The sequence below is a fragment of the Strongylocentrotus purpuratus genome, unplaced genomic scaffold, assembly GCF_000002235.5.
Source record: "Strongylocentrotus purpuratus isolate Spur 01 unplaced genomic scaffold, Spur_5.0 spur5_scaffold_19, whole genome shotgun sequence".
In the NCBI taxonomy this organism is placed as follows: Eukaryota; Metazoa; Echinodermata; class Echinoidea; order Camarodonta; family Strongylocentrotidae; genus Strongylocentrotus; species Strongylocentrotus purpuratus.
Window position 1 is genome coordinate 28,676,187 of NW_022145604.1, and position 12,372 is coordinate 28,688,558.

The 12,372-nt window shown below is 37.8% G+C and overlaps 1 protein-coding gene across 1 annotated transcript; it reads right to left on the reverse strand.

Moving 5' to 3' along the window:
* Window positions 1–617: 617 nt before the first annotated feature.
* On the reverse strand, window positions 618–8,143 carry LOC105441462 (E-selectin-like). The gene is made up of 7 exons (XM_011672581.2): window positions 8,031–8,143; window positions 7,034–7,149; window positions 6,487–6,681; window positions 4,152–4,343; window positions 2,974–3,177; window positions 1,650–1,889; window positions 618–829 (listed from the first exon to the last, which is right to left on the reverse strand). Exons 1-7 carry the CDS (start codon window positions 8,141–8,143, stop codon window positions 618–620), a joined length of 1,272 nt encoding a protein of 423 aa, XP_011670883.2.
* Between the last annotated feature and the right edge of the window lie 4,229 nt (window positions 8,144–12,372).

Consider the following 12,372-nt stretch of genomic DNA (forward strand, 5'->3'; position numbering starts at 1 on the left):
AATGGAAGAAAACTGGAGACGTTAATAAAACACAATCGAAAATAGCACCTTACTATTTCATTCTTATATATCAGCTTTTGAGGAAAAGGAATCAACAAATTCTGGGAACAGCCACAAAGCATGCATGACGATTGCCCTATGTAACAATTCAGGTAATAGGACACCTACCCCCTGGACACCCACCCCCGGATAACCACCCCCAATCAACTACCCCCTAGGACAAATACCCCCTAGGGCAACCACCCTGTATGATGACTACCCCGGGATAACTACCCCTAGACAACTACCCCCAGACAACTAATCCTAGGACAACTACCCCCTAGGACAACTTCCCCCGGACAACTACCCCCGGTCAACTACCGCTAGACAACTGTCCCAGGGGGTAGTTGTCTGGGGGTAGTTGTCCGGCGGGGTTGTCCTGGGGGTAGTTGTCCTAAAGGGTGGCTGCCCTAGTGGGTAGTTGTCCTAGAGGGTAGTTGTCCTAGGGGGTAGTTGACTGGTGGTGGTTATCCGAGGATGGATGTTCAAGGGATAGGTGTCCGGATAATGTCCCTACTAACAGTGTCATAGATAGGTAACTGAGAAGTATGTCGACCACATAAGATATAGTGGACTATTCACCATTCAATAAGGTCTTTACCTTCACATCTCGGTGGCGTTTGAGAAGTCCAGCTTGATGTAAATCCATCAAACTCACATGTGACCGTGCTAGAACCAGTCAGGTGATAGCCAGGATTGCAGGTTATGTTGCACTCTGTACCCCATATTGTATTACACACACCAGCAAACTCGGCAAAAGATGGCAGTCGATAGGAACGGCATCTGTGAACTTTATCATAAACATTTGCACAAAAAAATGGGATGAGTATCATGATGTCACGTATAATTTAATGAGGATATGGCTTATCATACGATGCAAAGTACTATGATGTTGCTCTTTGGAATAACACGAACGTGACCATGCAAGGCCCAAATTCTCCTGGCACTGGACTTAAAGGGAAATCTAACCCGAATTTACAACTACTCTGAAAAAAAAAACAATTAAAGAAGCTAACTAATGAAAGTTTAAATCAAAACTGTGTAAATATAAGACAGTTATAAATTTGTGAAAGGTGTTATCATTATACGTACGTGTATGGGCTCTTGAAATTGTCTGAAGCACTAATGTCAATGTAATGTAGTGCCGCACAACTACATATTTTGAGATTTTCACGGTCGCAGCTACCATTGTTCCGCCGTAGGCGCTATTTGAAATTTATAAATATTTACCGGGAGCACCGGTAAATTTTTATATTCAGTTTTTCTCGAAAGCAGAAGTGTTTTAGGTGTTAAATTTTCTAGTGCTTATAATACATCCACAGGGGCATCCAAATATATCAACATTGTGAAGAATCACTATCCACCCAATTTTCAAAACTTCCCAAAACTTTGTATTACCTTTAAGGAACATACTTATCACTGACCCCCTTTCATGATGGCTTATCTTGTTTCGTCAAATGCAGCATACACCATTTTGATTTGGCGCCATTACCTAATCCGCCAAGGGAATCTTATTTAACGTTTCTCAGGATAGCTCAGTTTCTTATATCTGAAGAAATTGAAATAAGTTTACTCTTCATTTCCTGTTATATACGAGTGTATACACGTACTCTGTACTGCAACGTCAAATGTACATGTTTTGCCATTTCCTGTAGCATCTGTGGCTGTGCACCTAACCTCAATATCACCTTCTCCCATCAGGCCTTCTTCTTTGTCACATGCTATGATTGGTTCTTCACCACTGTTGTCCACAGCAGATATATTCCAGAAGACGTTTACCAGAGTTTCCCCGCGAGGAGGGTTAAAAGTCAAATATTGAGGACATGTAGAAAATGATGGGCTTTGTGTGTCTGTATAGAGAAAGAGTCAGCAGGTAAAGGTTGTCTTCATGTGAGAAAAATGTAATGAACAAAATGGTAAATAACATCTTTAAATCATGATTATTTGATGATGTTATTCATTATTTTGTTATATTAGGCAAAAAAAACAAAACATGTTTAGCGTCTTGCCTTTTTGAAAAATAGGAAGGAGGAGGCCATTTTTTTTCTTTCAAAATGGCCGCTCAAAATGGCCGCTCGGTACATTTTCCCTGACAGTCTGGCCATTTTTCAAGATGGCCGCCGGCATTTTATTTATTTATTTTTTTTAATCAGAAATAGATCTATTTTAGCAGTTTGTTCTCTTTTTTTTTCTTAAAAAAATAGAATTAAAACAATTAAAATAAAAAAAAAAAAAAGGAGGCGGCCCCAAAACAGAAAGCGGGTGGGGACGCTAAACATGTATATTTTTTGTAATGGCCTTATAATATATTATCATTTGTTTATACTATATACGATATATGTTTTTTTTTTTTAGTGCAGCATTATTTTGTCATGTTGTCATGGCTTGTCATATTGGGTGCAGGCATTGCACATTTGACATGCGATACACTTAGCAAAACAGCCAGGTTACTTTGGATGAGTCATTGGACTTGCGCCGTTTAATTTAAATCATGATGATGAGTAATTTTAACACCATACGGTTTTTTTCTTTGTACTTTTGATTTGTTATCAAAGTATCATCATAACATGTAATTTCAGCAAAGCTCGACATTCATTGCACAAGCTTTTATCCACTCCGGTGGACTTTCTCAGTTAAGTGATTATTCGAATGAGTTTCTTGCTGCTTTGAGATTACTGGAGTGAACATAGGTGACAGATATTAGGGACTTTTAGAACTGCCCTTCGACATAGTGGACTGCTACGCATGACGTCCTTTTAAGGCACTGGTAGTGCCTTAAAAGGAAGTCACAGTGCCTTAAAAGGACGTCACACGTAGCAGTCCACTATTTCGACGTGCAAATCTAAAAGGCCCTAATACCCAGAGTCCCTATCCATCGAAGAATGAATCATTTTGATCGCACAAGTTCTTTGGCGAAATCTGATAATGTCTCACCTCTGCAAGTTGTCATTGTGAGGTTTCCTGGAACCCACTGTCCCTTTCCCTGACATGACAGCACAGAGAAGTTAGGAGGATCAAGCTGGTATCCTTGTTGAGTACATGATACATCACATGACTGTCCAAAGACAGGAGCCATTGAACATTCCTCTGGAGTGACTGAGCCCCTGTCTGGAACTTTTAGGAGTGAACATGATGTAGCTAGAAAAAGATAAAGAAATAACTCAGTTATATTCCCCAGTTATATTTTGAAATGTACAAAGTTTCAACATTTGTCAATATGGAGCCTCCTTGAAAATGAAAAAAGTTGTTTGTTACAACCAATATTGCTCCTGTTTTGGAGTTTCATAGGGGGGGGGGGGGTGATAAGCCTAAAAGTCTCAGTAACCTACAAAGCAGGGGATCGATCGTTCCTGGAAAAGTTACCTGTTATAAAAATATGGTAGAGTATGAAAACTTTGAGTAAATATCTTGAATATATATATGTTACTTAAATATATAGCTATAAGAAGTAAGTGTAATCCTCTGACTTTTCAGGTTACCCATATTGCTCCGGTTGTCTCATTTTCGCTCGCTGGAACATTGCCAGCACAAACCACTGACCTCTATCTCCCGGACGGATCATCGCCCATTCCCATTCACTATACGTTACGTACTAAAAGGCTGTATTGTCTGACCGTTCATGAATATTCATGTTTTTGCTTACCTCGGCAAAATGTTTGCTTTTACTAAAATGGGGTTGGATGAAATGGACAAAATGAACCAAGCATAAGTGATCTATGATAATTCATGCTTCATATCCTTCGTGTGCTTAACCTATTATCTTAAAATCGCTTGGCAAACTGAGTCCAAAGTTCGACTTGTTTCACATGTGTATTATAGGCAATGATGAGCTTGCAACCTATTTTGATCAACAAACAAAAAAAATGAATTTTTAACGATTTTGGGGGGTAAAATTCCATAGGCTAACATGTTAGGCTGCTGACGATAGGGGGCGTTATGAAATTAAACTAAACGGAACTATATACTACTTTAACTTGGGTGGAGAGTTGCAAATGTTAGTTAATGCCTTAAAACCTAAACAAATACTGTCAGGCTTGGATTCGAACCCCTTACATTACGAATGTCACTGGACCCCTACAACTTGACGTTATTATATACAACACCTATCTTACCTCTGCAACTAAAATTATTATTGGTCCATGTTCCATCTGCTTGACAGATTGTGCTGCTATCACCAACCCCTTCAAAACCGTACAGACAGTAGAATATACACTGGGTGCCGTAGACTTCGGTGTTTGGTGGGTTGTTAAAGCATCCTGATTTCATAGCGTGTTCAGGTCTTGTCAGCGCCGGACAGGTCTTTGCTATATTTAGAAAATGTAGTTAATATTCATGAACTTGATGTTATACAGTAATGTTCAACGCCGCTGAGAGGGCAGGTTGCACGGGGTAGCACCCGAAGAAAATATGTGCCCCAAGTTTGTTTTGTTTTGTTTTATTTCCACTTTTTCATATTAATACAAAGAAACATACAAATAAATATAATGAATAACATGTAAGATTGAAAAAAAATTGTTTCTAGTTAAAATAAAAGGTTCATACAAAAGGAAAAAGTAGGAGACCACATGTCGTAAGCGTAAATGCTTGAAGATTACCGTGGCCTCTGCCGAGTTAACGAAATAAAAAAAAAAAATCCATGCAACTGCATTGTATTCAATGTTAAATAAGATATAAGTTAAGTGATTAAAAGTGAGCATGGCTGAATTAATTTTGAGTGAAAATAACAAAACATATTTAGTGAAATAGTTTGTGTTGAGAAGTGCATTTGTGCAAGGTGCAAGGTTCAAACAAGAAGTTGAGGCTCAGCAAATTTTTTGACAAATCAGTACATAAGCCACTTGCAGGTAACTGAGGGCCTTGGCTACATTAAATTTGAGAATAAGAATTCTTAGCATATGTATTTAATATTTTCAATCTTTATTTTGTGTATAGACACAAGTCGATTAGTAATTGAAAGACCATCAGTCATTGGTAATAAAAAAAAATAAAAAAATGTTACGACTTTTGTATACAATTTTAAACACTAGTTCCATTTTGATATTTCTCTATTCGGAAAAGGATTGGATAAGCTAACACAAATTAGTGGGCGATCTTGCTGCATCTCAGGTTTCAAGTGATTCCTTTTGTAATTGCCCCCACAATGTCTATTCTTATTTCATCAACCCATTTTAGCTCAATCGGTAAAGACAGAGTAATACAACGTTGAAAATGTGGGTTCGAATCTCAGTTATAAAATTGTCCAGTTCTATGTTTTGCATTTATAAAAAGTGAGGCAAAGCAATAAATAATCAAAGTCTAAAGCCCGAACTCACAAAGGAGGATTGTCGACGAACCTGGGTTTATGGGCGTCATAATTATGACGTGTTTCGACGCGTTTCAAACCAAGGTCTGTACATTTCGACGCGTTTCAAACGAAACGCGTCATTATATACCTACTGTATAGTCTACTCTGTAAAGAGGCCCCGTTCACAAGCTGTGCTTCACTGTGGTCCCAAACCTATCATTCTTGTGTTCCTTGCTGTTATATCTTGTACCATTGTTTATGTTTGATTTGGTTTGAATAAACTTGAACTTCAACTTGAAGTGGTACAATAAGTCAGGGTAATCTTTAGCGCAGTACCCGGATGACTGACCAATATTGTTTTTGTATTGCTCAGTCATCTAGGAACTTAAACTATCGACGTAAAAATTGATATCAATATATATCACACGAAAAACAAAGCAATATTTATCGAGGTAAGTCATGTTTTGTTATTTCGCTAGTCAGCCTGTTAATACTATGGCTAAGGTTTCGTGTGATACAAGAATATATTGTTCTCGCTGGTTTTAGGACAAGTAACCCCTAGGACGACTACCCCCGGATAACTCTCCCTAGGACAACAGCCCCCGGACAACTATCCCCGGACAACTACCCCGGACAACTATATTAGGGGTAGTTGTCTTGGGATAGTTTTTCCGGGGGTAGTTGTTCGAGGGTAGTTGTCCCGGGGGGGGGGTACTCGTCTTAGAGGATGGTTCTCCAGGGGGTAATACGGCTCTCGCTATGACAATATTGGACTCGTCTCCGACTCGTACAATATTGTGTAAACATAAATTTGGAATTGGATGACCTTCATAAGGCCTGTACATAACAAACGCACATATTTACACGCCCGCAGCGCACACACGCACACTGGGGCGTTTCACGATCGACACCGTCGTAGCTAGGTAATTAGTTCCACACTATCCCATTGAAAAACATGTTAATAATAATGCACATGTCCATTGGATGTTTGTGCAAATTATACTTACGACTGGAATAGATTGCAATTAATTGATAGCCATCTTTGAAAGACAGTTTGGGAAAACAGTATGTTTAGGCTTAATTTAGGTACACATTAACTTTACACAAATATCTCCCCCCCCCCCATATAATAATTCTATGACTTGAAAGCCTGTTGGACAAACCTTGACATACTGGTTTGGTACCATTCCAGCTAGCTGATGGAATTTCACCGCTCAATTCACATGTTCTTGTTTCTGATCCCACAAGGTCGTATCCTTCATAACATGAGAAGGAACACTGAGACCCATACACAGGATCAACGGAGCAGTTGACACGATATCCATGGAGAGGAGCTAGGGCCCAACGACATCGGAAAACTACAAATAAACAAAATGAATGCAGACATTAAAGACATTAAAGCAATGTCTGGGGTATATATGAACAAAGGTACAGGGTGGCAGAGGCCAGTGACATCGAATGAACACCCCCTCTCTATCACCACCTCGAATTACAAGTAAAATGTTGGCATGAAAACAACAATGACAAACATGAAAATAGGCCACAAAAGGGGAGAAAGACAAGAAATCGACTTCCCCTTCCCCAAGATGTATATAGGCCCGAACCTATGTGACTCTAAATGTACAGCATTCACTATTGCACTATGAAGAAAACAAGGAAAAAACAAAATCAAATCAAAGAAAGTAGATTGATTTATATAGTAGGTCCTACCTCTAACTTGAACAATAACGTCACAAATTGCCAGATTTCCCACAGAGTCAATAGCATTGTAGGTCAATCTTGTTGGGGTCTCAGGAAACTTGTAGTCAATTGGTGTCATTGATTTTCTAAAAAGGATGACAAATATTATAATATGAATAAGTTTACACATCCTTAACCATTATGGTTTACTAACCAAAATAATATAGGATTTTTCCTCCCCTTTAAACATCAGCTAAATGATAATGGTTTGCATAACAAGTTTAACCAGAGGGAACTATCTTTGTTCGCTATTATAATATATTGAGGATCAAATTTTGTATGGTATTGCTGGTTTAATCACCTAAAGTAAACTAAACGGGGTGAGCTGCTCCGTGTGCTAATTTTGTAAAATGTTCCCATATACATTCGTGCCTTGTTATCAAAGGTTTCCCACCCATTTCAATGTTCATGCTGTAGCGTACGCAGGATTTCTTCAAAAGGTGGTTTTAAAATTTGAAAATCGCGCCGACATTTTTTTTTTTAACATTAACAAAATTTGAGGGGGTGTTACCCCCCTACCTCTCCATACGTACGCGCCTATGTACATGTATCACGCTTTGTGTTGGAAAATCGAGGCACGTTGTTGAATGATGATGACCAGGTTCTAATATACTTTGTTTTTTTTATTAAAATAATAATGACAGCTATTACAACGAAGAAATCGAAAACTACCCTGGCTCCCCTACTATAGAGAGAGAATCGCTGATATTCACTCAAAAAAGGGATTTGAAGATTTCATCATGTATACCGGTAATTAACAAATTAAATGTTAATCGCATAACTATAAAAAAGCACAGGAGAAAAACAACTTATGTTTCTCATGTTTTGACAAAAGTGTCAAACAAAATGAAATATTTCTTTCATCATCATTATCATCATTACACACTTACACTGAAAAGAGTGTTACTCCACCGTTTCTAAGAGACAGTTACTTAACATGAACCAAATAATGCAAAAGGCAACTTACAATGTCAGAGTGAATTCACCAGAGTTGTCAGACGCTTCAGGTTCCAGGTCGCTGATGTTATGTATAGAAGCATAGGTGTATCCTCTATCAGCATTGTAGGTGGGGGGATACATTGGACATCTACTTGAGAAAACAGGTGCTTCATTATCTGAAAATACAATTAAAGATTGTATGCAATAAACAAATTGTCACATGCGAACAAAGACAACAAACACACTACAACTAACCTAACCACAGAGAGAGAGAGAGAGAGAAAGAGAGAGAGCATTACCAAAGTTCTGTATAGCAATAAATTAAGCTGGGATTTGAAATTGTGTTTGCAGGGGGGCGACAATTCCTTGAGCAGGCGACCGAGCATGGATACTTCATTGTGTGTGCCGCTGCGATGTGGCCGCTTCCGCATCCCCTGGCCTGTCAATTCGATCTCCAAGTAAAACAATGTTGAGCGTCAGGACGGGGGGGGGGGGGGGGGTTCGGGGTTAACCCCCCCCCCTTGAGTTTCTTTTTTATGTGTATGTTTTGTGTATGTTTTTTGTGAAAATTCCCCCTTTTTATTTTTTTAATTTTTTTATATACAAAAAAAAAAAAAAAATTATGCCAATGGCTGACCTAAAAAAGGTGACCTCACCCCCCCCCCCCATGGAAAAAAATCTAACATTTTCAAATTTTGAGACCAAAAAAGGAAAGAAAAAAGTGTCTGCTTATCCCCCCACTATGCGACTTTTCGGTCGGCGCGATTTTCAAATTTTCGGGAGCAAAATAAAGCTGAGTAGTTGCGAAATTTCATTATAAATATATTTTCACATTATTAACAAAATTGCAAAACTTGGTAGCCTAAGGGTACGACTAATTTAGTTTTTAATTGTATATGTTAATCTGAATTCACAGTACATATACATATAATGAAAATATTTTTGGAGAGGTATTAGATATACCTTGGACTACTAGCTGCCCTTCTGCCCCCCCCCCTCCTCCCCCGTGAAAAAAGAACTCTACCTGTGCATGTTACATTTCGATTGTCACTCCACAATCCCGTACGGAGGCAATTCTTTTGGTAGACAAAATTTTGGATGTAACCATCATCGCATGAGAATGAGCACAGGTTGTTGTAAGGCACTCCACCCGGATTGGTACACACGTCTGGTGTGACGAACCCATCTTCAGGTGCAATCAGTGAAGGACATGTAACTTGAACTTATTAAAATACAAGGGATAAAGAGAAAACAGTCACATTTAGGTGCACTATAACACACTCATGCAGTGTAATTGTAAATATTTCTGAATACATTCGTTTATTGTTTATTAATTAAACATCATACATTACATCATACACACTTTCATTTTTAACACTAGAAAAAGCGCAACGGCTGAGACCTTGGATACTGCCTAAAAACGAGACAAGATAGGAAATACAAATGTAGCCATCTGGCACATATAAAGACAGTGGAAAATACAGTGAGCATAACATCATTAAAGAAACATTTGTTTTCGCTATGTGTTATATTTTTCCCTATTTACAAGGTTATATAAAAAAAGATACATGTTTAGATTTTGCAAGCAGCTTCTTGTGTCACTTTCTCAAATAGAATGACAACATTAAAAAGATGTATATACTATTAGCATGCTCCAAGACAAATATATCAACCATATCGATGTATTAACAATTTACCATCACAATGGAGGTCTTGTCCATCAAATGAGCCATTAGCCTGACAAACTCTGGTAATAGACTTCGATCCTTCACTTGTCTTGAATCCATCATCGCAACTAAAATAACATGAATCTCCATAGAGTGCAGCTTTCGGACAGCGAGAAACAGAACCATTGGAAACTGATGGAATGTCACATTCAATTTCTGTGCAAAGACATCAACAAATTAAAAGCTTCTATGATGATATTATTAATTTGATGCAGCTTGTAGCTTTGGCACATTTACACTAGCACATAGTTATTACATTATTAAAATTATTAACTACAAAGAATTATATCCACAATCCTTTATTAATGTCATTCATGTATCATCTATTCCGGTTCATGCCAAGTTCATCGAAGGCCCGCGAGACCGAAGACCTCTAATGTTTTTCGTGTAAATGCTTTGTGTAAAGCGCACAGAGACTTAATTCTGGTAGTTTAATGCGCTATATAAGAATCTAATTACCAATATGATTTAAACATGTAGCAGGGGTAGCGGGACGTTTTTTTATTACAATTTCAAACTCAAATTCCAAAAATTCTAACAATAAATATAACTAATACATTTTTTACAAAAGTAATAAAGTAGAAAATCATGTACAATAATATTATACAAATAAGATAAAAAATATTTCGTAAATGTTTTTCAATAAGAGGTAATTTAGAATGCGGGAGACCGTCATCGTGAGCGGGTAGGCTGGAGATGGATGGCAGCCTGTAAACAAAAAGAGATTTCGCGACATAAATCTCTTGTGAAAACTGAGTGATCAAGTAGGTGCAGTGCAAGTGCAGGCGTGGGTTTAGAAAGTAGTTGGATGATAAAATATATGACAATACGTCAGAGTTTTAAACATTACACTAATACAAATAGTGGGGAGCGTATGATCGTCGCTTAAGTGTAGCTTTTAAGGAGTAGATGGTTGAACAAGGCTTTATGTTGTTGGGAAAATTATTCCAAATGTCCGGACCAGAATGTCTAGCAGATTTTTGTGTTATTGATAATTGGGATTTGTAAGATGGATGTTTTCAGATATGCGAGTAGGGTACGAATGAACAAAACTATTAAACCTTAATGTTTTTTCAAAGGATGGTGAAAGTTGATTATTTATGACTGCTCCTTGAATAGTATTCAAATCGAAAACGTCTAAGAATAAAGGATCAGTGTGAGCTAAGAGATGCGATCATGTAGAAAACCCCCATGGCATTCTTTTGTAGTTTAAAAGTAGAATTATTTTTTGTCGAACCACAATTCGCCCATACAATATTACAATATGTTATAAACGGGAGAATTAGCAAAGTATATAGTAAAAAAATGTTGCATTGGGGAGAAGAAACTTTAGCTTGTAAATTGTTCCAATTCTTTTGGAAATGGACATTATTACGTGGTGTAAATGCTCCTTCAAAATTAAAATTTCATCATTTCACCAAAAACTTGGACTAAGTTTTTTTCTCTATAAAGGTTTAAAATACAAGAAGTGAATCTTTTTTTTTTAATAATAAAGGTAATACAAAGTTTTGGTATGGGGTCATGAATTTGGTTCAGATGAACATATTGGAAGCATGTGCGTTTTTACAATATTTTATTGATCGTTGTCGCGGTTGAAATCGAGTCTAAACGAATGAAATTGTAAATAATAAACTCTTATGTTGTATAGCGCCCTCTCAAGACTGATATTTATTTAGCTCTAACACACAGTTTCTTAACTACAATCAACCGATTTGCTATTCCCGTTTGTAAATTATTTATCACAACTGCATATTCTGAGATTTTCATGGTCGCAGCTACAATGGAATGGCCTTAGGCGCTATTTGAAATATTGGAAATTTACCGGGAGCACCGGTAAATTTTTGATTATTCAATTTCTCGAAAGCAGAAGTGTGTTAGGGGCTAATTTTTTTAGTCCTTATAATACATCCACAGGGGCATCCAAATATATCAAAATCGTAAAGAATTATTATCCATCCAATTTTTATAAAACTTTGCATTACCATTAAAAGAAATTTTATTGGACTTAAACCAGTTGGATACTTTGGATGATTTATAGTAATGTTTAAATACTGAATGTCTTTGTTAGAATAACAAATTGTTTGTGTCGTCGGCAAAATAAAGAAGGAAGAATGTATTGATAACCTGTTGATAAAATCATTGACATAAAGAAGAAATAATAGTGGGCCTAAGATGGAGCATTGAGGAACGCTGCATTAAACAAACTAAAATACAATCCCAGTCACCAAGATCAAAGGGTCATGAATGCTCGCATCAAGCCTAGTGGAGGGTGAGCAATAGATGCTGGCCTGATAGAAATATTTTACCGTATGACGCCTTGCAGGCAGACAATCGTGATAATTGCATAAGCAGAAGGCGCAGACAGAAAAATGGCCTACAACATGGAAGTGTGCTTGCACCCCTGCTCTTTAATATGTACACACACGACCAATCGATCAATCCAAACACCAGGAGCTTCCTCTACGCTGATAATCTCTGCATCGCCACCCACAACCAGTCTTTAATGAAGTTGGAGGAATCCCTCAGTGATGTCCTGGCCGGTCTCATCCCATACTATGTGGCCAGCACCAACTGGGGGACTGATGCCAGAACAATCGGAACGACAGCCCTTGCGCTCTGCTTCTCTGCTGCGGAGTATGCATC

Coding starts and splice junctions, on each gene's coding strand:
- LOC105441462 (XM_011672581.2), bottom strand. CDS start 8,143: ATGTATCCCCCCACCTACAATGCTGATAGAGGATACACCTATGCTTCT. Junction 3,178..4,151: donor TAATAATTTTAGTTGCAGAG/GTAAGATAGGTG, acceptor ATCTTTTTCTAG/CTACATCATGTTCACTCCTA. Junction 1,890..2,973: donor CACAATGACAACTTGCAGAG/GTGAGACATTAT, acceptor TTCTCTATACAG/ACACACAAAGCCCATCATTT.